Source organism: Acinonyx jubatus, chromosome C1 (genome assembly GCF_027475565.1).
Source record: "Acinonyx jubatus isolate Ajub_Pintada_27869175 chromosome C1, VMU_Ajub_asm_v1.0, whole genome shotgun sequence".
NCBI classification, from domain to species: domain Eukaryota; kingdom Metazoa; phylum Chordata; class Mammalia; order Carnivora; family Felidae; genus Acinonyx; species Acinonyx jubatus.
The window spans coordinates 33,620,491-33,645,457 of NC_069381.1; the positions used below are offsets into that span (position 1 = coordinate 33,620,491).

The following is a 24,967-nucleotide window of genomic DNA, read 5'->3' on the forward strand; positions in this document are numbered from 1 at the left end:
ATAGAGATGAGAAGGCTGCTTAAAGCCAGGATTCAGGGCCCTCCACTGCCAGCCTCTCCCATTAACCACACGACATGCATCCACGTCTAGGAGACACAGCCTGCTGTGTGGTCACTGAGAGTGACCCAGAGCTAGAGGTGGAGTATCGTGAGAGCCGTGAACCAGACCTGGGGCCAGCTGGGCTCGACTCTGCCTCGCTGTCAGATGCGGACACTGTGAACCCTGATGAAGACTCCTTCAGTATCCTGGGGGGTGATTCGCCTACCGGGCCTGAGGGCCTGGTACATGACCTGCCACCTCTCTTCCTGCACCTCACGTGCTCTGTGCGGCTGCGTGGGCAGCACAGCTCAGTACCTGTGTGCAGCCTGCCCACCTGCCTGGGTGAGTTTGGGGTGCCCAAGGGAAGGCCACAGGTCCCAGTACAGCCTGCCTGCCTGTCTGTCTGTGGGTGGACGTAACTCATTAGCACTGAGAACTTGAAGTCTGTGCTTGTCCCCAGGCTCCAGCAACCCTGACTCTCCCCCTCTCCCAGGCCAGGTCCTTTCCAGTCTGGAGGGCCCCCCCATTGGAGGCCGCGTGCCCCTGAGGGACCTCAGTATTACACTGGACGTCTTTGTGCTGACATTACCTCTGGAAGTGGAGCTTCCCCCAACCTCGGACCCTCAGCACCACCGGTGTGGCAGCAAGTCTCGTGGGGGGATCTGGGGCCTTGTTTGGGTAGGGGCCCTTTAAAGGAATCTAGAGGTACTTGAGGGCTCTAGGACCCCTTAAAGAGTCCAAGAAAGGAGTGCTAAGGAAGCCCTAGGAGGAGAGTAGCTGCCGTGGCTGCTGATCTTTGACCTTCGCTCCCACTCTGTTCAGGTCCACATCTGAAAGCAGTGCTTCCTTCCCACGATCCCCGGGGCAGCCATCATCTTTAAGGTCGGATGATGGCCTGGGGCCCCCAATGCCACCCCCAGAAGAAGACAGGTACTTCCCTTTGTCCCTCTCAGAGTTCCTCACTTCCTGTCAGTTTTGTTTTCTGGAAACCAACATCTAAACCTTTCTTCCACTTAGGCACCCTGGACTGTCCAATTTGGCCACACCCCACAGACTGGCTATTGAGACCACCATGAGTGAGGTGAGGGCCTTCCCTCCCCCAGCCTAACTGACAGCCCCTCAGCACTGTAACCGATACCCTCTCCCTCATATGAGTAAGCTAAGGCGCCCCTTTATTCTGGGATCAGAGTAGGGCTGCCCTCAATCTGTGAGGCAGAGTACCTTCTAGTCTGGGAGTGAGGTGATGTGCCAGGCAGCGAGGGAGGTGCCCTTGGCCACTCCCCTGATCTCTCTCTGTCTGTAGATCCACTGGTTGCTGGAGGACGAGATGGTAGCGGCCCTCCGAAGAGGGGGCATCCCCCAGAGCCCTACCCTGCACCGTGCAGCTGCCCACATCCATAGCTCTCCTGGACGCTCCACCTGCCTTCGCCAGACCCTGCCACTGAGTTTTGTGTTTGGGCCAGAACGTTCCCTCACACAATTCAAGGAGGTATGCTACCCTCAGAACACCCCCTGGTCATCCTGGGGCCCATTCTTCCCTGGACTCCAGATACGGAAGTAGACTGGCCTCCCTCCAGAACAGCCTCCTCACCACACTGTCCCTCACCCCATGCCTGGGAAGGGTGGGAAGAGACCCGGCTCCCCTCCTTACCACTAGGCCTGTTGAACCTTAGGCAATTCACTGAACCTCTGTATACCTCAGCAATGGGGATGCCGGTGTCTGCTTTACCAGATGATTGTGGGGGTCTGCTGAGGAAGCGGGGGGTTGGAGGGGGAGGGCGTGAATAGGGAGGGCTGCCCCTGCCTAAACTGTGACCTTGGCTCCTGCTCCCCAGGAGTTCCGCCGCCTTCACCTCCCTGGCCACATTCTTCTTGAGGATCCTGACAGTGGCTTCTTCTTTGTGGCAGTTGGCCAACAGCCAGGAGGGTCCCAAGGGGAGCTCCCTTCAGCAGCCTGGGCTTGGCACAGCCATGAGGACAAGGCCGAAGGTGTCGAAGCGGAGGTGAGCCTTTCCTGGGATGACCTGGGAATGGAGGGGGTGGAGGTGGGTGTGTGGGGCCTGTATTCAGTCCTGACTTTCTGCCTAACCTTAGGCCCTGACAGCCAGCCCCCAAGCCCCTGGCTCCCCAGAGGGTTCTGATGGCACGCCCCTCCTCAGCCTGCCACAGGGAGGTAAGAGAAGACTTGGGCAACAAAGTCTGGGGGCTAGGACCAGGGACTTGCAGATCCCTGGCCCTGCTTCCATTTTCAGAGGGTGGTCCTAAACAGGATCACTAGATGTTCCAGGATTTTCCTTCTCTTCCCAGGGAGACAGCCTGGGCCTAGCCGGGGGCTGAGCCTTATGTCCAGTCAGGGCAGTGTGGACTCTGACCACCTAGGTAAGCCGGGGCGATGGGCAGAGGGCTCTGAGCTGATAGGAAGCAGACTCAGGGCTGTGCAGCAGAAGGACTGGGCAGGGGGCATCAGAAAGGACTAACATGGAAGGGCCCATCAAGCCTGATATGCTCGGAGGCTCAGATGAGCCAAAGGACGGGGCTGAACTTCGGCACATTTGAAACAGGTTATGATGGTGGCAGCAGTGGCTCAGACAGCGAGGGCCCCAATGAGACCCTGGGGGAGAAGCCTCCCTTCACATTGAGGACCCCACCTGGGCAGGCACCTCCACAGCCTTCACTCTCAGGCCTCCCTGGGCCCTGCCTGCCTGACTTCTGGCTCATCGTCCGCATACTACAGGATCGTGTAGAAGTGTATGCACATGCGCGGTAAGTAGGGTCCTGCGCCTGACTCTGAGGTTAGCTGCTTTCCCCTGGTCCCACAACACTCCTCTCCGATATCACTCAAAAGTAAAACTTGGGACTGAGGGTTTGTATTCTAAGGCTGGGGGGTCCTGACCACTTCCCACAGCCTATATATAGCAAAGCAGGTTACTCTTTGCTTTCCTAACAGAGGTAAAAAGCTGGTAGGATTTGGGCTCCTCGTCAAGCATTAAGAGCATCTACAGTTCAGAGCAGCTTCAGAAGTTGATATGGGAATAATAGGTAATATTTCACAAGTGCTTATTATGCAGCAGACAGTGTTCTAAGTGTTCTACCTGGATCAGCTCCTTTCATCTATGAAATAGTCCTCGAAAGTATTATTCTCCTTATGGCATGGATGACAACACTCAAGCACAGAGAAATTAAATACTTGCCTAAGGTCACAGTAAAGGGCAGAGCCAGAATTCACAGGTAGGCCTCTGGTTAAATATGGCTCTCATCACAGAGTGGAGGGGGTTTGAGAAGGGAAGACCGCCATTCTGATCAAGATTGGAGAGTGGAGAAGAGGTACACCGTGTGAAGGAAGCCTTGGGGTTGGTGTGCTGCCAAAGCAAGCGTGGAGCCTATGCTGCCATAATTGCTACCGAGAATTCTGTTTCTCCTCTTTCCCAGGATTTGCTTCTCTTTGTCCAGTCCTACTCCCTTTTCGTGATTTCTCTTGGCCTCAGCTCTCAAGCTCCCCACCCCCACCCCAGAAGTGTGTCTGATCCATCCCTCCCCTCTAGGAGCCTGATTCGGGAGGATGGGGGACCAGGCACCGAGTGTCGCCACCTGCAGCAGCTCCTGGTGAGGCGAGTTGGGGAGATCTGCAGGGAGGTCAACCAGGTAAGGGACGGCTGGGGGCAGGGCTCTCTAGGCACGGGACACTGTTCAGATGAGGAAGGAGTTTCCAGGAACTTGACCTTCACAGGCTCTTGATCCATCTTGGCCATTTTCTTTGACACCTGGTTACCGGGGTACTGTTACTCCACGGACTCTACAAACTGGGAACGCTCCCTCAGTCGTCCCAGTAACGCGGGTTACTCTCCCAGGCCCTGACTATGAGCTGTCCCTTCTAGTTGCACTGTGCCAGTGTTAGGGATATAATAGTGAACAGCACAGGAAAACTCTCTGGAGCTTGTGTCGAGTGGGGCAGAGAGGCATTGAACAACTGAATTGTATGAATTGTATCCATTACAATTGTGAAGAATTAGGAGAGCAAATGACAGTCTTGACCTTCTGAAGTGTCAGAGGAAGAGTTGATTTTTAAGCTGAGACCTGAAGGATGGGGAACACGTTCTGGCAAAGAAGAGGGATGAGTTCTAACGGGGGTTCAGAGCCCAGTGACTATGGGGCACATCTCTGACCCCCCCCCCACCCCGACCCCCACCCCAGTGATTACTGATGCTCTGCTGACCACTGACCCCCAGTAATAACAGGCATCAGCTCTGGCCTTTGATCATCCCTGACCACCACCACCAATTTATGAGAAATATTTCAGTTCCCTCATACCTTGCTTCTTCTCCCAGCGACTGCTTCTGCAGGACCTCCATGACAGTCACGTGTGTAACTCTCTTCTGGTGGCCGAGAGTGAAGAAGATCTATGGCGCAGTGAGACCCCCTTCCACTCCCGTCAGCGGGCACCACTGCCCAGCGATGGTGAGACCCCACCCAGGAGCCTCCCTCACGGGCTGCTGCCCTCTCTGTATCCATTCTTGGGTGAAAAGACAAGGGCGGAGGCACCATGACCTGGTCACCAGTGCCAGGAGAGCAGGGAGGATAGGACAGAAAAGGATTGCTGAGTTGGGCTCTTGAAGAGTTCCTCTGTGTTGTCAGTGAAAGTAGTTTCAGCAGGGAGGTGGGGCTAGGAACCAGAGAAACAGAAGCGAAGATAATTATACAGCCGGAGCAGAGAATAGCTACTCATTCAAGTGGTGGAGACTAGAGGAAGATGGGAGGCAACGGAGGAACTTGATAGTGAGGTAGAGACTCGCACATTTATGTTCCACAGGGAAAGAGCCAGTAGAGAAGGAAAGGTTGAAGAATACAGGAGAAAAGGGACTGTGGAAGGGGCACCGGCTGTGACCTGTCTTCCTGAGGGCGTGCCTCTCCCTGGCCCCACCTTCTTTTCCAAAATGACCGCCTTTCCCCTTTGGGTAACAGACAGGGCCGAAGAATGGAGTGAGGGAGTGTGGACTTATAGGCCAAGTCACAGGGGGGAGAAGGGCAGAGGGGAGGAACCTAAGGCCCAGTAGGAGGATGTGTCTTCCAGTTGGCTGTCCCTCCAGACAGGCAGGTACGAGATCCCTTTGGGATTCCTCAGATTTCTGGTCATGGTTGGGAAACATGGTAATTCTCGAGATGCTAATTGAAGTCTTGACACTTCTGCGGTCTTCTCTTACTCCTGATGACCTCTCACCCCAGCTCAGAGGGGAAAGCCACATCATGGCATTCCTTTGCAGCTCTCCCTTCTGGTTTAAAAGTAATATCAGACTGCTTCTTAATTTTAACATTCTCCACAAGTCTGTGGGCAAATGTCCCTAACAGTCCTGGACATTGCATCTCTCTGCACATCCTGAGATGTGCTCCATATCAAAGCAGAAGTCCCCTAATTAGCGGACTTCCCAGGGAGTTGATGGCATCTTCTACAAATTGAGCATGAGCCAGGACAGCCAAGTACTTTTGCTTCAAAATGACTTCTAGCAGCCTGAGATGTAAGACCAGTTGGAGCCCAGAGATGGCTGCTCCTCGTTATAGTCTCTCCGTGTGGTTTTGCCGAAGGTCTTAGCAACCAGCATTCCATTTCAAACTCTGCAGCCCCCTGTGTGGCCTGTAAACCGCTCACACCCGGCAGCAGCTTCTCTGAGAAACCAAATCGCCACCTTGGCCCTACTGGGAGGTTCCGCATCAACCTGGGAACCTGGCAGGGGTCCGGTGAGGCACTGGACCGTGTGCTTGGGCTCTTGCATTGTGTCCTACCGCCCTAGGGGTTCCCTGGGATAGCTGTCCTCCAGAGCATTTTCCCTGACTCTGCCGTGAGCGTGTGTCAGCACTCACATCCTCTCCGTTCTAACGGGGTTCTTGTTGCCACTCCCTGTGAGCACACAGATGGATTATAACATGTTCTAGTATAACACAGTGTCTTGGCATTATCTTTGGGATTTTCCTGTGCTCTGCCTTACCTGACGCCTCTTCTTAGCTCCTTCTCCACACCTCCCGAGAGCCTCTGTGCTGTCACCTGGCTTCCCAAGAGCATGGTCCTGCCTTGTTGCCCAGAATGACCGTCTTGCCCCTGCAGGCTAACAGACAGGGCCAAGGAGTCCTGGGGAGTGAGGACAAGTAGGCAGTTCATTAGTGTGAAGTAGCAAGGGCAGAGGGCCGTGTCCCGCTTCTGATCCAGTGTCTCCCTTCTCCCCAGATTACGCTGCTGACGAGAGTTGTACACCCCGAGGGTACCTAGCAGCCACCATGCAGTTTGTCCCTGGCCATTTCTCCTGTGACGTTGTGTGGAAAACCGTGATTCGAGTCCATTCACGCCTGAAAATGGGACCCAGCATGGGGGTCTCTCGGGGTGTGTGATGGGCATGAGAGGGCAGGTGGAGTGGGAGGGAATGTGGAGAGGGGAGCGTCCTGAGCCCCTGTTACTCGCACAGCCATCCAGGCCCTGCGCTCTGTGCTCAATGCCTTCTCTGTGGTGAACCGGAAGAATATGTTTGTCTATCAGGAACGAGCAACGAAGGCTGTGTACTACCTGAGGTATGTGGGTCCTGGGAAGACAGGGCAAAGCATGGATCAAGGACGGAGGCAGAGGAGGTATGTCCAAAGACTCTGCTTCTCTTTTCCAGACTCCTGGAGACGTCCTGCAGTGAGCGGCCTTGGGAAGGTGATGCCCTGCCCCCCTCCCTAGCTCTTTCCCGAAGCCAGGAGCCCATCTACTCTGAGGAAGCCTCGGCATGTATCACCCCCATATCCTGGTGCCCTGTGCTTCCCTCATACTCTACCCCCTGGAGCCGGGCCCTGACCAAGTTTCCCTGCAGGGTCCTCGTTCTCCCCTGGACATGGCTTCTAGCCGTGGTTCAGATGCTGCTCGTCCTGTGGGCCAGGTGGACAGGCATATCCAGCTGCTCGTGCATGGCGTAGGACAGGCAGGTACGCACTGTGAGGAGGGGGCAGGAGTGTAACCAGATGAGGTTCTGGAATTCTCCGAGACTTCCTTTGGTACCTTCCCACTCTAGCTCATGCCGTGCTCTGGGTTTCCCTCATGCCAGAGCTGGGTGGGACAGACAGACTCCGGTGATGTTTAGAGAGTAGGCCCTGTAGCTGAATGAAATGCAGCTTGGGGAAGAGAAACCGTTAAAGGTGATATCAGGTATCTAGCTAGCCTGGGTGACTATGTGTAGATGGTGTTCTATTGATAGGTCTGGGGCGAAGGTGATGGGTTCGGTTTGGGATATGTTGAGCATGGGGTATCCAGTAGGTGACTGGGTGTTCCAGCTGATATTTATAGCTGGTTTCACGTGTACCAGGTCTTGGGCTAAGACTGTTACATATGAGGTAGATGTTATTATTTCTCCCATCTTATGAATGAGGACACTGAGGCTTTGAGAGGTGAGACTCACTTGTCCACAGTTACACAGTAAACTAGAACTTGGCAGCGCTAGAAACTAGTGCTGGCTGCCTCCAGTGTGTGGGGGAATGTTCAAGGCTGGGGTTTAAGGGCCGTACTGGGGGTTGCTGGATCCTCCATCAATGTCTCCACCTTACCATGGCTGTGTCAAGGTCCCGAGATTACAGATGAGCTAGTACGGGTTCTGCGTCGGCGCCTGGACGAGGCCACACTGGATGTCATCACAGTCATGCTGGTTCGGAACTGCAAGCTGACACCGGCTGACGTGGAGGTCAGCTCCCTCCCAGCCTCCAACATCCCTCCAAGGCTCGGGTATAGGGACCATCTCCGCTGTACCCTCTCCGTGCAGCTCTGACTCCCCTTCCCACTCTGCAGTTCATCCAGCCCCCCGGAAGTCTTCCCTCAGAAGTGCTGCATCTGGCCCTGCCTGCCTCCTGCAGGCCCTGGCTTCCTGCCCTGGCCTGGTACCTGCGGCAGAACTTGCTCATCTTCCTGCACTCTCCCAAGTACACGGACAGCAACAGCCGGAACCACTTCCAGGTGAGATTTCAGTCCCTCCCGTGCACAGATGCCCCCACTCACCCCCTTGCCGTTGTAACCGTTTTCTACAGGTGTCACGTGCTTACCTTTGCCCATGGACCTGTATACACCCATGCCTCCCCCACCCCCTGCACCTTTATTGTCTTCCTGTGCTCCCGGGTGTGCCTGTCTGCCATCCCCCACTGTGGACACCACCCCCTGATGGCTTCTGTCCATCCACTTAGTCTTAGTGCTCTGTGCTTGTCTCCCCAGCACCCGCTCCCACCGCAGGGCGGCCTCCCCGACTTGGACATCTACTTGTATAACAAGCCTGGCGGACAGGGCACCGGGGGCAAAGGTACGAGGCAGGCCTGTGCCACTGCTGACTGTGGGAAAGCCTTTCTTGTCTTGTGGCTGACAGAGCCTTTTCCAGCCTTGCAGCTCAGGGCAATCCAGAGGGGGCGACAGGATGTCTGGAGGTCTCAGACCTGAGCCTTCCTGTGGATTTGTACCCAGGGGTTGCCTGCATCACTCTAGCCTTCGTGGATGAAGGGGGGAACCCCATCTCACTGGCATCATGGCCCCCCTCCTCTCCGGGGCCCCTAGACCCACTGCAAGAGGAGGAATTTGAGCAGCTGACCCAGGTCACCCGCTGCCCGATCGTGCCAGACAGTTCTCCAGGTGGGGCAGCTTGGTCAGAGGAGGGGGTGTATAGTTAATGCTCTGGGAACAAGAGGCACCACCAGGTCACCTCCATTCTTTCCTTCAGCTCAGAATGGGGCCCCACGGCTTCGACTGGATGTGTGGGAGAAGGGGAACATCAGTATCGTACAGCTAGAGGAGAAGCTCCGAGGAGCAGCTCGCCAGGCCCTGGCTGATGGCATTATGGAGCTGCGGCTGCTGCCAGCCTCGCTGTGTACAGAGGACACATCTCCAGGTACGTGGGGTCCAGAGAACACCCCAGGCCCTGGGAAGACAGTGGTAGCTGGTGAGATTGCAAAGATGGGGGTCCAGGAAGGCATCACAGAGGCTCCCTCCAAAATACAGATTCACGGTTGTCCTTTATCTTCCCTGCATCAGCAAGGTGACACGCCAGCAAAATGCACACATGCAGTTGGTCACCCACTTAGAGAGGGATATCTGCTCACAAACGTGTGGCTATCAGTTGCACATACTGTCATTCACTAACACGTAGAGTAAGGGACAAGTCACTCTCATACCTGTCTTGGGGCTAGGTTGTCGGAAATAGGGATTGACCGTCAGTGACAGGCTTCTGTAATGTCTGATGTCCACAGGAAGTCTCAGGAGCGGGTCGTTGGAAACCAAGAGCCCTGCGGGCCGAGCTAGCACCTTTCCCCCTGGCCCTGGCCCTGGCCCTGGGGAGCCTGTGACTCCCCCCAGCAAGGCTGGCCGGCGTAGCTTCTGGGATATGCTGGTAATGGGAGGATGGGAAGAAGTGGTGAAGTTGGCATCTACCTTCTTGCCTGCTTCCTAGCCCCCCTACCTTCCCCTGCAGACCTCGCCCAAGATCACCTGTCATATAAATGATCCTGTCATTAGGGGTTTGCAGAATGTGGCAGGTTCTCTCTGACGTAGAGAGCCTCAGCTTATCAAGTGCCTTCGCTTCCCTTTTTCTTACGGGGCCCTCACAGCAGCCTGCAGGATAAGTAGGGCTTTTCCCAACGTGGGTGCCGAAGCTCAGGAAAGCTGAGTAGTCTGCCCAAAGCTCCTTAGTGAGCCTGCAGCAACGCCAGGGCCTGCACCAAGCCCTCCAGGCTCTTGTTACTTTTCCACGATGCCCCCATCCTTCATGCCATCCCCCTTCCCGACGGCTCTTCCTCATTCACTGCCTTGCCCCCAGAGTAAAACAGAATGTGGGGACTTGGGTTCCCCCAAAACAACGGATGACATTGTCCTGGATCGGCCAGAAGACACCCGGGGCCGGAGGCGTCACAAAACTGAAAGTGTTCGGACTCCGGGTGGAACTGAGCGGGCACCGGGCCCAGATTCTGGAGCCCAGAGACAAAGGTGTGTGTGTGATGTGGTGTCCTGTTGTGTCATGGGAGGGTGTGAAGTCACAGGTGAGTATCAAGTTTGTGTAAACACACTCGTGTGACATATGGATGTGAGGGTCTCACTCCTACTGTGTCTTCAGACGCCGGACCACACAGCTAGAAGAGGGCGAGGTGGGGACCCTGCAGCCTGTGTTTGCTCGTGTGACTCAGCGCTGGATGGAGTTTATGGTTCAGATCGGTGAGACCCTAGGCCCCCCTCCCCTGTACTCAACCTCATGGCCTGGTCCCCATCTTGCAGCCCCATCATGACTTCTCTGCGCTGGTTCCAGGTTGTGCCTCAGTGTCCAGAAGCTCCACCCACATGGTGTCCCGATTCCTCCTTCCATCTGTCCTTTCTGAGTTCACTGCTCTTGTTACCTCCATGGCTGGAGACACCAGCGTCCGTGTCTTTGAGCAGCATTTGTGAGTTTGGGGTCTCATGGAGGCTGAGCTAGGGCAGGTGGGGGCTAGGCCTGGGAGGTGGTGGCCAGAGAATAGGGCCACGGGTGGTCTGCTTTCTGTCCCTCCCTCCAGGGGTTCAGAGCCTGAGCTCTTCAGTCCTTGCTCCCTTGGACAACTGGGCCCAACCCCACGCCCAGCAGCTGAGAGACATCTGCTGCTTCTGGGCAGGAACTTCTTGCAGTGGAGAAGACCAACCCAGCAGGGTGAGGGCATGGCCTAGTGGGGGTGAGTTCAGATAGCTGTGGGGGCAGGGGGGGCTCAAGGGGATCTGCCTCCAGACCCCTATCGAGCCGCTCCCCCCTCTAGCCGCCAAGGCCATGCAGCGCTTCGAGCCAGGAGGTGATGGGAGCTCCGGGCGAAGTGCTCCCCGGCAGAGGTTCCTGCTGTTGGAGGTCGTGGACAAGAAGGTAGATGTGGGGCCAGCGGCTGGGTCTGAGAAGGGGTTCGGTGATCTCCCTGACCCTGACCCCTGACTTCCAGCTGCAGCTGCTGACCTACAACTGGGCTCCAGACCTGGGAGCGGCATTGGGCCGAGCGCTGGTTCGCCTCGTGCAGTGGCAGAACTCACGTGCCCATCTCATCTTCTGCCTCCTCAGCCAGAAGCTTGGGCTCTTCCATCATTACGGCCAGTTGGACTTCCCGGTGCGGGATGAAAAGGTGCCCGTTGCTTGGGCCCCCTCCTCTAGTTCTGGTTCCTGAGGGATTAGTTCAAGGAAGTGCCAGTCCGAGAGCAGGGGAGAGGGGACAGACTGAGGGCAGAGGTAGTGGGGAGGGTGAGTCTGAGAAAGGAGGCCATGGGGTGGGTGAGAGGATCTGAGGGCAAAGGCCATGAACCCATTGTGACACTCTGTCTCTCTCAGGAGCCAAACCCATTTCTGCTGCCAACCATGGAAGCAGAGACCCTCATCCGGAGTGCAAGCCCCCCTCTGAGCCGTGAACAGGGCCGGCTGAGTGCATCCTCTCGGGGTGGGGGCCCCCTTCCCCTGGACACATTCCCCTTCGATGAGGCCTTGCGGGATATCACAGCTGCCCGCCCCAGCTCCTCACTCGGTCCTGTGCCCAGACCCCCTGATCCCGTCACCTACCATGGACAACAGTTCCTGGAGATCAAGATGGCCGAGCGCAGAGGTGAGGGCACTGGGCCGGGCAGAATGTGGGAGAGAGAGGGCTGACAGCTCCCGGGCCGTTACCAATGCCTGCAACCCCCAGAGCTGGAGCGCCAGATGAAGATGGAGAACCTGTTCGTGACCTGGCAGCAGCGTTCTGCCCCTGCCAGCATGCCCATCAGTGTGAGTGGCCCGAGCCTGTGCCCTCCGTGAGCATCCTGTGACCCTCTCCTGGCCACCGTTCTGGTATTCACCGCCCCATGTCCCCAGGCTGCGGAGCTGGAGACCCTGAAGCAGTCTTCCCGCCTGGTGCATTACTGTGCGACAGCCCTGCTCTTCGACCCGGCTGCCTGGCTGCACGGGCCCCCAGAGACCTCTGGGCCCCCCGAGGGCCAGGTGAGGCTGGGGACTCCTGGGCTTCTCCCACGGGACCTCCGTTTACCTGCAGTGCCCTCCATTCCTCCCCCACTGTGGTGTGTTTGACGGCGGCTAGAGCCTCCCTTAATCTCCACTCCCACAGCGGCGCCATCGCCCCGAGTCAGGCTCCGGGAGCCGCGAGGCCCCCGCAGGCTGCGAGCCCTCAGATGTGCCTCCGCCAGGTGCCCGTGAAGAGCCTTGGCTGAAGGAGCTGAGCTTGGCTTTCCTGCAGCAGTACGTGCAGTATCTGCAGAGCATGGGCTTTGTGCTGGTGCCGCTGCGGCCCCCCTCACCCGCCCGCAGGTGAGCCCGTCTCTTCCTTCCCCACCCACCCCCCCGCTCCCCTCCGCCGTGGGCCAGGCCCCACACACCCTTGCTCTCTTCACACGGGTCCCGTTGGAACAACTGGGTTCTCGTGCACGTTCATCCCACTGGGCTGAACACATGCATGAGGATCTTGGACGCTTTCGTGCGGGCCTCCCGCACGTCGTCTAAACCTCGCGGCCACGTTTGTACGCAGAGCCGTGTACATCCTCACAGGGTTCATGCCCGCTTACGTCTTTTTGCTTACGTGCCGGTGTACAACCACACATGTGAAGCTCCCAGGCTTCTGAATCTGGGGCTTACTGATTCCTGGCCAGATCCTGCATGGGCCTCTCCTGGTATTTCACATGCTTCGTGGCCCAGGAAGCCCTTCGTGGCCCCAGGAAGCTAGCGGTCTCTCTCAACAGGGAACCCTGTGTCTGGCCTGCTCGTGGGCAGTTGTGACAGGCCTGAGTCTTGGCAAGTAGGCAGCTCTTCTGTCATCACCTTTCCTCTCCCCAGAGCACATGAAACATCCACAGCCACCTTCCCTGTTCTGTGTCAAATCTCAAATCCCCGTTTCCGTGGCCCCTGCTTTATGTTCGTCTCAACATCTGGGCCTCCAGAGTCTGCGTTCCCAGCCCCTTCCCAGTGGCCATGGGAACGTATGTCTTCACATGGCATGGTTACTTTTGGGTCTCCACGTTTGTGAGTTTATCAAGGCGTTCTCTCCCTCCTCTCTGTTTTTAAGCTGGTAAGTTGTACTTCCTTCCTCAAGACACCACTTGGCCCAGAAAGCCAATTCCAACTCCTTAGCATTTCTGAAACCAGCGTTCCAGCTGCCAGGCCTCCCTTGCTCTTCCAGGCATTAGGAGGAGAGGACAGGCCTGCGCCTCTGGGACCTCACCCCTCTCGTTTCTGGGTGACAGGGACTGAGCAGGAGCTCTGCTTGCTGTCTAGACAGGTCCCCCTAAAGGAGTGTCTCTGAGAGACTTTAGTGTCCATACTTCCCATTCAGTGAAGCTCTTCCCGAAACTCTGGATTCCTTTTTTTTTTTTTTTTAATTTTTTAATTTTTTTAATTTTTTTTAATGTTTATTCATTTTTGCGAGAGAGAGAGAATGTGAGCGGGGGAGGAGCAGAGAGAGAGGGAGACACAGAATCCGAAGCAGGCTCCAGGCTCTGAGCTGTCAGCATAGAGCCCGACACGGGGCTCAGACTCACAAACCATGAGATCGTGACCTGAGCCGAAGTCGGACGCTTAACCGACTGAGCCACCCAGGCGCCCCTGGATTCCTTTTTAAAACAAAAGACACTGGGTTGAAAAATACATTTCTAGAGCAAAATTTATTGTCAGGCCTTCCTTTCTCATCAGTCTTTAACCATTTCCAATCGCTGCCTAAGTCTTGTCCCAATTTCCTTGAGGATTAAATGAGACGCTGCTTTTCCCCAGAGGCTTTGACACTCCCCACCCCAGACTGCCAGCAAGAACTCTGGCAGTTTATAGCTCCTGAAGTGATGAGTGTGTCCCACTGGTCCCTGCTATTTCCCTTCTTCACAGTACCTTCCCTGCTTCTCTGCTCCCCTTGCCTCTGAGTTGAGCAGACCTATGGGACACTGAAGCTGCCGTTTCTTAGTCAAAAAAAAAAAAGCCTTTTCCCTCTCAGCAAAAGTGCCTAATTACGGCCTCAAGCATGTGCTTGAATTTTCCTCCTGAAATCTTAGATGTACATCATCCTCTCCGTCCCCCTGCTCCCACTGCCCCCAGTACGCACACTCCATCTCTCATCACGGCGTCTCCCCACAGTCCCAGCAGCCTCTCTCGCACCCTCACCTGACCCTCCTTCTCTCACTGGTAGAGCAAGGCCTGCTGTCCCCCTCCCCATGGAGTACTCCTCTGGCTTCCCCTGACCACAGCAGCTGCTGTGGAGAGAATCCTGCCCCACGCTCTAGACCTGAACTCTGGTCTCGGCCACTTACCTGACACAGGAGCCCAGGCAGCTCCATCCCCTCTCTGGCCCTGTTTCCACCCCTGCTCGCCCATGAAATGGATTCTAGGTGTGCAGGCCATACCGCCTTACCCACTGGCCTGCCTCATCCTCTTGTTCTGTTTCCTACAGCACCAGCCGGCTGCGGGCCATGGCTGTCCTTGGAACAGAGGGGCGTGGCTCCTTCTCCTGCCCTAAAACCAAGACTGACGGGAGCCCCAAGGTAATGCATCATTGTGTACCTTCACTGACAGTGAAACCCATGAGGCCCCAGACCCAAGCTAGCATCCCTGATCCTCCCCTGCTGGTTCAAGGCTGGTGAATGTCCAACCCCTGCCCCTGAACCCCAGTTTTTCTCCTTTCTTTAGAGCACTGGCTCTCCAGTCACCACCTACCACCTACAGAGGGCACTGCCCGGGGGCATCATCCTCATGGAGCTGGCTTTTCAGGTGAGCAGGAGGAGCACTGAGTAGGGAGAGCCAGATCCATATGTCTCTTGCCCTCCTGACCTCATCTTCACCCTCTCTCCAGGGCTGCTACTTCTGTGTCAAACAGTTCGCCCTAGAATGTTCCCGAATCCCCATGGGGCAAGCTGTCAACTCTCAGGTATGTGGTAGGAACAGAGGGAATAGGGGGTCTCGGGCATACTCAGCGCATCCCCAGTGTGCTGTGGCAAGAGGAACACAGATAGTCTGGCCCAGTGGTGATCTGTTGCTGTGGGCTGGCCAAGTCAGTGGTCATTCTGGTGCCATGACTGGGTCATCCACCCATCAGTGTCACTGTGTCGATGGCCTGGAGCTGTTATTCAGCCATAGCACTGGAGGCAGAAGGCAGTCCAGCACCGTGGCTGGTCTGGCACTGACAGGAGCCTGGCACTGTGGTTAAGCCATAACCAGAGATGGTCAGCTAGCACATTTGAACATAGTGGGTAACCTGACACATGGGTAGGCCAATGCCAAGGGCAGTCCTGGCCTAATCTAGAGCTGGAGACAGCCAGACTTTGTCAGTGTCATCACTAACACTTAGAATGAGGACCAGAGTTCCCAGCCACACAGCATACCCCTGGCCCTTAGTTGTTATTTACATCCCTGTCGGCCTCAGGGCAGAGCCCTATACCGGTGAGGGCCGCACAACTCAGGAGTGCTCAGAATGAGTCAAAGGATTGAGTGAGGTCAGGGACCTAAAGCCCTCTGTACTTGAGTTAGTTCAGCTCCTTCAGGTCATCAGGCATGTCATGTGAGGGCCTGTACCTTCTCTGTGCCTCTCATCTAGTTTGAGATCAAGGTCTGACTGGGCCTAGTCAGACTCCTCATAGCTGGAATGCTCACGTCCAGCCCATAGATGGTTGCCTTTGACTTGAGTGTGGATCCCTAGTCCACTCATCACAAGATAAGGTGACCTAGAAAAGCGTGGGGACTTTACGTGCAGGAACCTACCTGGGCCAGAGCGCTATGAAGGGAGCTCTGGACAAGCAGGTATGCTGTCCGTGTAGTGCTGTACTGGCAGGGAAGACCCACCTCCATGACTCTCTCGAGCTTCTTGAAGTCCTTGTGGCTTCTCTGCCCCTGATTTCCATCCAGTTTGGCTTGCTTTGCCCCTACTTGTGTAATCTCTGACCCTACTTAGATTTGTAAATTCTTTTATTGTTGCTGTTGTTTATTAAGTGTGGAGTATGTGCTCAGTGGAGAGTTTCCCTCCTGCTGCACACTTGAGGAAACCGATGTGCATGGATATTAAGTAATTGCCTGGGCACATGCCAGTTGGTGGCAGTACTGGGGTTGGAATCTAGGTCTGTGGAACGTGAGCCCTAAGGTAACACATCATCGTGTGCCTTCCTAACAGTGAAATCAGTGATGTCCCAGACACCAGTGTCCCCGAGCCTTCCTTTCTTCCTCTTCCCCTCCTCCGTGAGCATCCTGTGACATTTCTTTGGCCGCCTCTCTGGTGCTCATGATAATCATAGTCCTTGGTTATTTCAGTTTATCACAAGCTCTCTAGCTTTACAAAGACCTTTATGTTATATTCATGTACATGAGGAAACTAAGGCTGAGAGACCATGACTCAGCCAAGATCACACAGCTCCCCTGGCCCCTAGGCTGTCACTTCTTTGACAGCCAGTTATTTCCTTTCCTAGTAACTCCTGTGCCCAGTGCTTCTGATGGAATGGTCGTGTAGATTCTGCCATCCCAGCACCGCAGATCCAGCCGCTAACACTCTCAGTGATGGTGATTTCCACCAAGAGAAGCACCAGCTCTGTGTCTCTGCCTTCCTTCCTTCCTCCATTCGTGGTTCATTCATTCGCAGATCAATTAGAGGAGGCCTACCCTGGCCTAGCCTTCGCAGGATATCCCAGATGAAGCTTTATGATTGAGTAGGAGTTAGCCACATTTGGGGAGCAGGGAGAGCAGCATTCCAGGCAGAGAGAACAAGCAGTTACAAAAGTGTGAAGAGAATGTATGATGTACTGGGAAGAGCGGTGCTTTGATGGAAGGTAAAGCTGGAGAGATGGGAGGGGCCGGGAAAGACTTTCTAATAGTAAATTACACACCTGGCCTACCCGGATCACCCTGTTTAAAACTGCAGCTGCTTTACTAGATTTTCCACAACCCCACCTTCTAGCGTACTGCCTCCTCATTTATTCTGCCTAACAGTTATCATCTTACCTACCCACTTACTAGAACGGGAGCTCTTGAAGGTAGGGTTTGCTTGTTTCCCGCTGTATCCCCAGCACCCGAACAGTACCTAGTAAGACACTGAACAAGTATTTTTTGCATCAGTGAATCTGCCTCAGACTTTATTGGAATCTGGGATAGAGTGAAAAGGCCCATCTATCAAAATGGTCGTGGTTTCACGTCAACAGAGTCATGATACTGTATGAAACAGGGGACGTAATGAGGAGGGCTCCCCATAGAAGTTACTCTGGCAGACAGGGTTCCCCCAGGCCCACAGCAACAGGGTGAATCTTGAACTTCCTCTTCCCATGGAAGAGGGAGAGAAATGGGAATGTGCTGGGCCGTGTGCTGTATCCTGACCCAGTCCCCTGCCGCCACCTCCCCAGCTGTCCATGCTGTTCACTGAGGAATGTGACAAGGTGCGGGACCTGATGCACGTGCACTCATTCAGCTACGACTTCCACCTGCGCCTGGTGCACCAACACGTCCTGGGCGCCCACCTAGTGCTGCGACATGGCTACCACCTCACCACCTTCCTGCGACACTTCCTGGCCCACCACCCTGACGGGCCCCACTTTGGTCGTAATCACATTTACCAAGGTCTGTGCCCAAGGGCAAGCCAGTGAACCAGAAATAGACCACAGGGTGTCTCCAAGCCAGGGCCGATGGGACCACTTCCTGGGGCCAGACCTAGTCTCTGCACCTCCTGTCCTGTATTGTTAATCGCCTCAGGTCACTTGGACCCTGTCCCCATGTGTCTGGTTTGTGTCTTTATCTTAAGTTCTTCACGCTGTTTCATATCAAAGTTTAGATCCTGTGTCATGTGTACCCTGCCCTCTGTCTCTCCCGAGCCACTTTTGTCCCATCTCGATGTTCCACAGGAGCTCCCCAGAAAAACAGAGCCAGGCCACTTGTCGATCAGAGCCTTAGGGACTTCTAACCTCCTGCCCCACCCATGCAGTGTGTCTGTCCCAGGCTCAGCATCTCCTGTAATTTGCCCCTCAGGGACCCTGGAGCTTTCCACACCGCTCATTGCTGCCCACCAGCTGTATAACTACGTGGCCGACCATGCCAGCTCCTACCACATGAAGCCATTGCGGATGGCGCGGCCAGGAGGCCCAGAACATAACGAATATGCCCTGGTATCAGCGTGGCACAGGTAGAGTGGCAAGGGGGCACCAGCATGTGATCTGGTGAAGCTGAGGTCGAGGCCATCCTGGCAGTAGGGAGACAGAGTCTCGAGCAGGAGGGAGGGGGTTGGCTTCATTAGAACCTCAGTGTTGGCATCTCACCCACCCTCACTGTACAGCTCTGGCTCCTACCTGGACTCTGAGGGACTTCGTCACCAGGATGACTTTGATGTGTCTCTGCTTGTGTGTCACTGTGCTGCACCCTTTGAAGAGCAAGGAGAAGCTGAGCGGCACGTTCTGCGGTCAGCAGATTCCCCCACCTTGACTGTGCTCGTTGTCCAGCTCCCCTGTGCCCTTGCTCTGAGCGTCTCCTGTTTCAATCACCACATTCCTACCCCTCCCGCCCCCCAGGCTGCAGTTCTTCGTGGTGCTCACCAGCCAACGAGAGCTCTTCCCCAGGCTCACTGCCGACATGCGCCGGTTCCGGAAGCCACCCAGGCTGCCCCCTGAGCCGGAAACTCCCGGGAGCTCAGCTGGTAGCCCCGGGGAGGCCTCAGGGCTTGGCCTGGCCTCTGGACCAGCTCCCCTGTTCCCCCCATTGGCTACGGAGGTGGGCGTGGCACGGGCACGGCTGGCTCAGCTGGTCCGGCTGGCTGGAGGGCACTGCCGCCGGGACACCCTCTGGAAGCGCCTCTTTTTGCTGGAGCCTCCAGGGCCTGACCGGCTACGGCTAGGGGGGCGCCTGGCCCTGGCTGAGCTGGAGGAGCTACTGGAAGCAGTCCATGCCAAATCCATCGGGGACATTGACCCCCAGCTGGTAAGCAGCTGTGGATTCTAGAAGGGGCTGGTTTGGATACTAGGAATCCTACCAACAGCCAGGGTAGAGGGTGCAGAGGTCTCAGGTGGCTCTGGGACAGCAGATCCAGCCCCATGGACCTTCCCCTAGGACTGCTTCCTGTCTATGACGGTCTCCTGGTACCAGAGCCTGATCAAGGTTCTCCTAAGCCGTTTTCCTCAGAGCTGTCGCCATTTCCAGAGCCCAGACTTGGGAACTCAGTACCTGGTAAGTCTCCCTGATCCTCCCCTGAAAGGGGACACAGCGGAAGTCCTCATCAGAGAGATGACAGGTGTCCCCCTGAAGGAGCCCCAGCCTGCCTGAACAAGGTCTGCTCTGGAAAGAGGCCTAGATGAAATGGGACTACCCGGATCCATGTAAAACCCTTCGAGCACTTGACCCTCAACATGGGATTCGTGAGAACAGCCTAGAGCTCTGTCCTCAAAAGCTCACAAAAACACAAACCTTTGGCTAGAGATCCCGAGGGCCAAGCTCTGGAACTTCATCAGTGGTTGGTCTTGGGGCCAGGAATCCCAGAAAGGACCTCTGGAGCTTTAAAGCCCCGTTACCCAAAGTGTGGTCCTCAGGCCGGCAGCAGCAGTGGCACCTGGGAGCTTGCCAGAATGCAAACTCTCAGGCCCCACTCCAGACTCAGAACGTGCCTCCTAGCCCGATACCCAGGGGCATGTGAGAGACTGAAAGCACTGCCTGGGCCAGGTAGAAAAGGGTTCACGAGAGCATGGGAATTAAGAGACTGAAGAGGTGGGCCTGACAAAAGCAGTGGTTCTGGGGAGGAGATGTGCAGAAGAGGGCTTCAAAAGTAGGAGTTGGTCTGTAGAGAGGGGTCCTGCAACCCTGCTTGTGGAGAAGGGTAGTTTCAGGGTGGGAAGGGGCATCTTTGGATATGGACGTGAGTTGGTCTAGCTGCAGTTGTGCAGGGGGTGTGAGCAGATGGGGTGCTTCTGTGGGTGGTGGGAGCACTGAAGCAGGAGCAGCCTTGGGGGACGGGTGACAAGTGGAGTCTGAAGTCGTGAGGCCCTCCCAGGACCATATTCTAGAAGGTATATGGATGCCAGGAACTGGAGCCCAGGAGGGAGACCTGGGCAGCATCTACATGAACTGAAGCCTGGGAGTAGAAGGAATCACGTGGAAGAGATTGCAGAGCTGAGCATAGGGACAGACAGACGTAAGTCCCAGGGGAGGTCAAAGAGATACGAGACCCAGGACAGGAGGCAAGGAAGGGTCATGTCAAGTGTAGAGAACTCTCCTTCATTGATATACTTCGGCTTTGTGCGCGGCCTCTCGGTAGATGACCTCTGAAACAGACTTCTGGTCAGGCTGACTGGGAGTCAGTGAGGACGAGGACTGAGGTTCAGTTTAGAGACAAGGTCCTGGGTGACCGTGGAATGCGGGTGGGCGCGGGTTTGGTGATGGACGCAGGCCTTCCTCAAATGGGTCCCACTTCCAGAATGCCCTTGAGGGAAGAGGGATGCTGCCTCAGGTGAGACAGACCTCACTCCCCACGTCACTTTGTCTTTCATTGCAGGTTGTGCTGAATCAGAAGTTCACAGACTGTTTTGTGCTGGTGTTTCTGGATTCCCACTTGGGAAAGACGGTGAGCACAGTGGGGAGGGGCTTTGTGTCAGCCCAGTGGGAGGCTCTGCCCAGAGCCTGCTGAGGCTGGGGAGCCCTGCCCCCGGTACCCACTCTGCCCTCCACTCACCATGGCACTCCCACCATGTTCCCCACAGTCTCTGACAGTGGTTTTCCGAGAGCCCTTCCCGGTGCAGCCCCAGGACAGTGAGAGCCCTCCTGCCCAGCTGGTCTCCACCTACCACCACTTAGAGTCCGTCATCAACACAGCTTGCTTCACCCTCTGGACCCGCCTCCTGTGAGGCCCAGACCAGTGAATGTCATCCTTAAACCATGGATCTGTGAGACTGTCCACTTGAAGCAGGACTGACCAGCCCTTCTGGGCCCAGACACTGACGGACACCGAAGGCTTTGTGACTAGATCTCAGGGGCCTGAGTCCCAGCCTAGCAGTAGGAGCTTCCCCGCTGAGCACCTGCCAGGGTGACTGGCCCAGGGCTCCAGAGGGTCAGGTCAGTTCCCTGACGTGCCCATCTCCTCTCAGGCCCCTGGACCCTCCCCAGAAAGGGACTCCACTTGCCTGCTGCCCTGGTGGAGTCCCAGGAATTCACACCAGGTGCCAAGCACTCACCCCTGAGAGCTCCTCTGCCTGAATGCTGCCTCCCAAGTCTTTGATTGCTTTCAGCCTCCCTGCATTTTGAGCATTTTGAGCCCTCTGGTCTTCATTTCCCACGTGAACATCATCGCCGAACACTGTTGTTGAGATAACAACAACTTGGTTCCCATCCCAGCTCTGCTTCTGAAGCCCCTGTGACCACAGGCAAGCCCCATTGCTCTCGGACCCGTGGTTTCTGTTGTGTTGATGAAGAGGTGGGCTCGAAAACCCCCATCTCCACAGCGACACTGGCACAACGGACTGGAGGACTTGAGTGTGAGCTGTACGTCCCTTCTTAACAGGAGGAAAGTAACCCAGGGAGACAGAAGTTTAGACACCGTGTGTCCTCCACCCACCCAATAACACACAGAGGAAAACGTTCAGCAGGTGGTCTTTTAATTCAGGAGATTTGGGATGCTTGGTGCACTGTCCCACAGAGGCAGGTGGGTGCCGGGCAGGACCTCACTGGCCAGCCTGTGGGCGGCCCCGCCTATCCCAGTAGGAACGAAGCCAGTTCAGGCCCTCTGCTGTGTCTCCTGAGGAGAGAGGGAGGCCGTGGCATCTCGACCCGTGGGGAGAAAAACAGCCATGTCTGCTACCTATCCCTCAGAGCTCCGTTCCCCAGCCCTAGGCCTGGAGCCCCAGCACCCCCTCACCTTGAGGCTGGTACTCGCAGCCCACAAAGCCCTTGTAGCCTTCATCCTCCAGCAGCTGGAATAGATAGGGGAAGTTCAGCTCTCCAGGGCTGTCAGGTTCCCCCCGGCCCGGGACCTGTGCCACCTGCACGTGCCCTGGAGACAGATGTGGGCAGATGTGGGGCCCACGCTCCAGCTGGGGCCAGAGGGACAGATGCGAGGGTCTGAAGGGGTGGGAGGATAGAGGGAGTAACACAGCAGACAAGGAGCCAAGAGACCCCTCTCACCAACAAGGGGTAGGAACTCCCGGATGTTTCCTGTCAGGTTGCCATCCATGATCTGCCAGTGGAATATGTCCTGCATAGAGATTACTACAGTCAGAGGCCCTGCAGGGCCCTTTCCCTCACCCCGTTCTTCCCAGATGTGGAGAACACAGGCCTTCTGTGAAGCACTCCCTTTCTTCCACTCACCATCTGTAACTGGAGGTTGGGTCTTCCGACCTTCTGTAAGATGGCTGCCGCTGGGAGAGAAAGCGGGGAGGGGGCCGTGAGACACAAGGAGAGCACAAGGATCACACGGGACTGGAGGGGGCACAGGGCTTCAGTCCTACCCTGCTGGGGCGTGTCCAGGAAGTACTGAGGGTCAGTGCTGCGGGTATTGATGGGCTCCAGCAGTCCCACGAGGCTCTCCTAGCATCATGGTGGACCCGTGTCCCATCAGTCAGTCACTGGTGAAGCCCCTCCCCGTTCCCTGTGAGCTGGGCTAGTGCCCAGCCTTGTGCCTCATCTGTTCTGCCCACCGTGTGCCCCCTCTGCACACATGGGCATTCGTGTAAGCATTGTGTGTCCGTTTGTTCTTGGTCTCACCTGAGCCAAAACCCCAGCCGCGTGCCTCAGGTTCTCCAGAAAAACCGTCTCCATTTCACTCCTGACTGCTGCTCGGTCAGCACCCTGGGGTACTCGGCCAGCCATCAGGTGAATCCTGGGGGGAGACAGCACTGGTGGGGGCTGGGGAGTCCGTCCTGGAAGCAGGGCCCTCCTTTGGCTCCCTGTGGGCATCTCCTCCAGCTGCCTTCCCCCCATCTCCCCTGCTAGTGATCTATCACCTGGCAGTGATGCCCTCCGGCACCCTCACACTCCATGGTCAGCCTGAGGCCGTGCCCTTCCCCAGATACCTTCTGAGAGACACCCCATCTTCCTGCTTCAGAGACCTCTCACTCGGCTCTCCCTGTCCATCTTCTTTCCAGTGGTCTTCTCCTCAGGCTGTAAACATGTGTCAGCCTCCCTTTCTAGAAATTATTTTGACCCTTTCCCATGAGTATTCCATGCTGCTTGTCTCCACTTCCTGCATCTGCTCCTTAGATTCTTCCCATCTGCTTTCTGCCCCCACCACTCGCCAGTAATGACCTGTTTCCAGTTCCACTTCAGCCCATTTGCACTCGATGGGATGTGTTTATTTGATCAACCCCATGGTGTGCCTTCTACCTCCTCCTGTTACCACCTGATCTTTCTCGGCCACACTCAACTCCAAAAGGTCACATTTCCAGCCTTAGGAATTCTGCTGAGCAAACGAAGCCTTCCCTGGTCTCTCTCCGCTGCATCCTCACCTCCAGTGCTCCTTCCATCAAGACCCTGTTCAACATCACTACTTGTAAGAAGCTTCCTCTGATCCCAGACAGGTGCCTACTCTGCTCCCACAGCTGCCATGAACTGACCCTTCCTCAACTGGATCTCTGTATGTTTACCTGGCTACCTCCCTGGTCAGACAGCCCCCAGCACAGGATCCCAGGATGAAAGAGTAGCAAACAGGAGAACCGCACACGACAGATAATATCCAAAGGCAACTGACAAAGGACCAGGACTGAAGGAGAGGAAAGGCCAGTGCGCTCGGACTCCGAGCTCTCTGACCTGGCGTCCTGTTCTCCCAGACCCCAAACGTGGGGCAGGGTCTGGGAGGAGACAGGGCAAGAAGGGGAGGGGGTGGAGGAGAAGAGCGTAGGATACCTGGGACAGCCCAGAGCCTTGGCGTACAGCACCGCCTGCTCCAGCCCCTCTCGGAAGGCCGCTTGCCTCCCGGGAACGGCCCCCAGCCCCATCTCCCCTTTCTCTCGGTCCCCTGAGGAGAGAACGGGCGTCAGCTGCGGCTAGCGTCCCCAGCGCTCCCCGTCCCCCCCCCCCCCCGACCGCCGCCCCGGTTCGGCCCCGCGGCGCACCGGGGGGCGTGTTGATCAGCACCAGCCGCAGGCCCGCTTCCCGCGCCGCGCGCGCCAGCGCCTCGGGCGACTCCGAGTACGGCCAGGCGACCTCGGCGGCCTCGAAGCCCGAGCTGCCCGCCGCCCGAAGCCGCGCGGGGAGGCCGGGGAGCTCGGGGAACAGCCACGACACGTTGGCCGAGAAGCGGAGCGGAGCCATAGCGGCCAGGGGACACGCTCGCGGGGCAGAGTCCAGGGCCGGAAGGCGGAAGCGGGCGGGGCGGGGCGGGAGGCCGACCGAGCGGGGGCGCGCTGGCGCCGCGAGCCGAGCCACCAGCCCTCCGCGCCTCCCTTTTCAGGTTAGAAAAGCAGCGAGGGGGGAAAGACCGCGGATGGTCCAGAAAAGTGTCGTTTTTCGAGCCCCGAGAAGGGGAGAGGCGAAGAGGGCCGAGTGGAAGGAGCTGGGTCCGGGCGTGGGCGGGACAGCCCCCCTAACTGCGCGGGGCAGGCGGGGCCTGGGACTCCTGGGCCGAGAGCCGGCGGAGAGGAGAGAGAGAGCCCAGTTAAATTCGAGAAACGTGAGCTTTAGCAAAGACTTAGTATTTTCCCTCATTATAAACACTGTATCTGTTCTTTACGCAGTGTTTGAGGGCTACAAGACCAAATCGGGGGCATTTAAATCACCAGTCATCGCACCGCTACCCATAACTCTCCCTTACAGATTAAAAAATAAACTAAGTGCAGGTTTTTTTCTTAGAGACTTCTGATCATACTGTACATACAGTTTTATGGTCTGCTTTTTAATTTAATATGATTTTGTGAGCATTTCCCCGTGTTCTTCAATATCCTTAAAAGTCCTTGCATTTGCTGCTCATTGTCGCATACCCAGGCAGCCCAGAATTTATCCTTTATTGATGGTCATTCGGGCTTTTCAATATTTGTGTGTGC

At 56.3% G+C, this 24,967-nt stretch overlaps 2 protein-coding genes across 6 annotated transcripts in view; one reads left to right on the plus strand and one right to left on the minus strand.

The window, feature by feature from the left end:
* The window catches only part of SZT2 (SZT2 subunit of KICSTOR complex), a 50,650-nt gene extending 29,074 nt beyond the window's left edge, over positions 1-21,576 (plus strand). For 2 of the 4 annotated variants that reach the window (XM_027059439.2, XM_053212790.1), the window contains exons 32-72: positions 91-381; positions 533-674; positions 862-969; positions 1,057-1,120; positions 1,343-1,528; positions 1,875-2,042; positions 2,134-2,212; positions 2,347-2,418; positions 2,601-2,802; positions 3,582-3,681; positions 4,365-4,494; positions 6,254-6,406; positions 6,489-6,591; positions 6,681-6,786; positions 6,873-6,984; positions 7,615-7,733; positions 7,838-8,002; positions 8,255-8,339; positions 8,498-8,662; positions 8,751-8,918; positions 9,277-9,416; positions 9,843-10,009; positions 10,137-10,234; positions 10,326-10,458; positions 10,570-10,700; positions 10,804-10,904; positions 10,978-11,154; positions 11,358-11,625; positions 11,707-11,786; positions 11,874-11,999; positions 12,124-12,323; positions 14,443-14,533; positions 14,679-14,759; positions 14,842-14,916; positions 17,369-17,582; positions 17,988-18,141; positions 18,292-18,414; positions 18,524-18,929; positions 19,059-19,175; positions 20,494-20,562; positions 20,699-21,576. In XM_027059439.2, the coding sequence (XP_026915240.1) occupies positions 91-381; positions 533-674; positions 862-969; positions 1,057-1,120; positions 1,343-1,528; positions 1,875-2,042; positions 2,134-2,212; positions 2,347-2,418; positions 2,601-2,802; positions 3,582-3,681; positions 4,365-4,494; positions 6,254-6,406; positions 6,489-6,591; positions 6,681-6,786; positions 6,873-6,984; positions 7,615-7,733; positions 7,838-8,002; positions 8,255-8,339; positions 8,498-8,662; positions 8,751-8,918; positions 9,277-9,416; positions 9,843-10,009; positions 10,137-10,234; positions 10,326-10,458; positions 10,570-10,700; positions 10,804-10,904; positions 10,978-11,154; positions 11,358-11,625; positions 11,707-11,786; positions 11,874-11,999; positions 12,124-12,323; positions 14,443-14,533; positions 14,679-14,759; positions 14,842-14,916; positions 17,369-17,582; positions 17,988-18,141; positions 18,292-18,414; positions 18,524-18,929; positions 19,059-19,175; positions 20,494-20,562; positions 20,699-20,842 (5,813 nt within the window). In that variant the 3' untranslated portion in view covers positions 20,843-21,576. Of the gene's footprint in view, positions 1-90; positions 382-532; positions 675-861; positions 970-1,056; positions 1,121-1,342; positions 1,529-1,874; positions 2,043-2,133; positions 2,213-2,346; positions 2,419-2,600; positions 2,803-3,581; positions 3,682-4,364; positions 4,495-6,253; positions 6,407-6,488; positions 6,592-6,680; positions 6,787-6,872; positions 6,985-7,614; positions 7,734-7,837; positions 8,003-8,254; positions 8,340-8,497; positions 8,663-8,750; positions 8,919-9,276; positions 9,417-9,842; positions 10,010-10,136; positions 10,235-10,325; positions 10,459-10,569; positions 10,701-10,803; positions 10,905-10,977; positions 11,155-11,357; positions 11,626-11,706; positions 11,787-11,873; positions 12,000-12,123; positions 12,324-14,442; positions 14,534-14,678; positions 14,760-14,841; positions 14,917-16,444; positions 16,800-17,368; positions 17,583-17,987; positions 18,142-18,291; positions 18,415-18,523; positions 18,930-19,058; positions 19,176-20,493; positions 20,563-20,698 lie in introns of those variants that run through there. The other 2 variants (XM_027059440.2, XM_027059441.2) reach the window with 2 other exon arrangements.
* On the minus strand, positions 21,569-24,401 carry HYI (hydroxypyruvate isomerase (putative)). Of its 2 annotated transcripts, XM_027059444.2 has the most exons (9): positions 24,041-24,401; positions 23,832-23,943; positions 23,376-23,459; positions 22,695-22,809; positions 22,439-22,517; positions 22,299-22,348; positions 22,116-22,185; positions 21,850-21,984; positions 21,569-21,729 (listed from the first exon to the last, which is right to left on the minus strand). In XM_027059444.2, the coding sequence occupies exons 1-9, from the start codon at positions 24,237-24,239 to the stop codon at positions 21,656-21,658; spliced, it is 918 nt and encodes a 305-aa protein (XP_026915245.2). In that variant the 5' UTR covers positions 24,240-24,401; the 3' UTR covers positions 21,569-21,655. The 2 variants fall into 2 exon arrangements, with proteins under 2 accessions (XP_026915245.2, XP_026915248.1); XM_027059447.2 differs by lacking the exon at positions 23,376-23,459 and having other exon boundaries at positions 24,041-24,379.
* Positions 24,402-24,967: the final 566 nt, after the last annotated feature.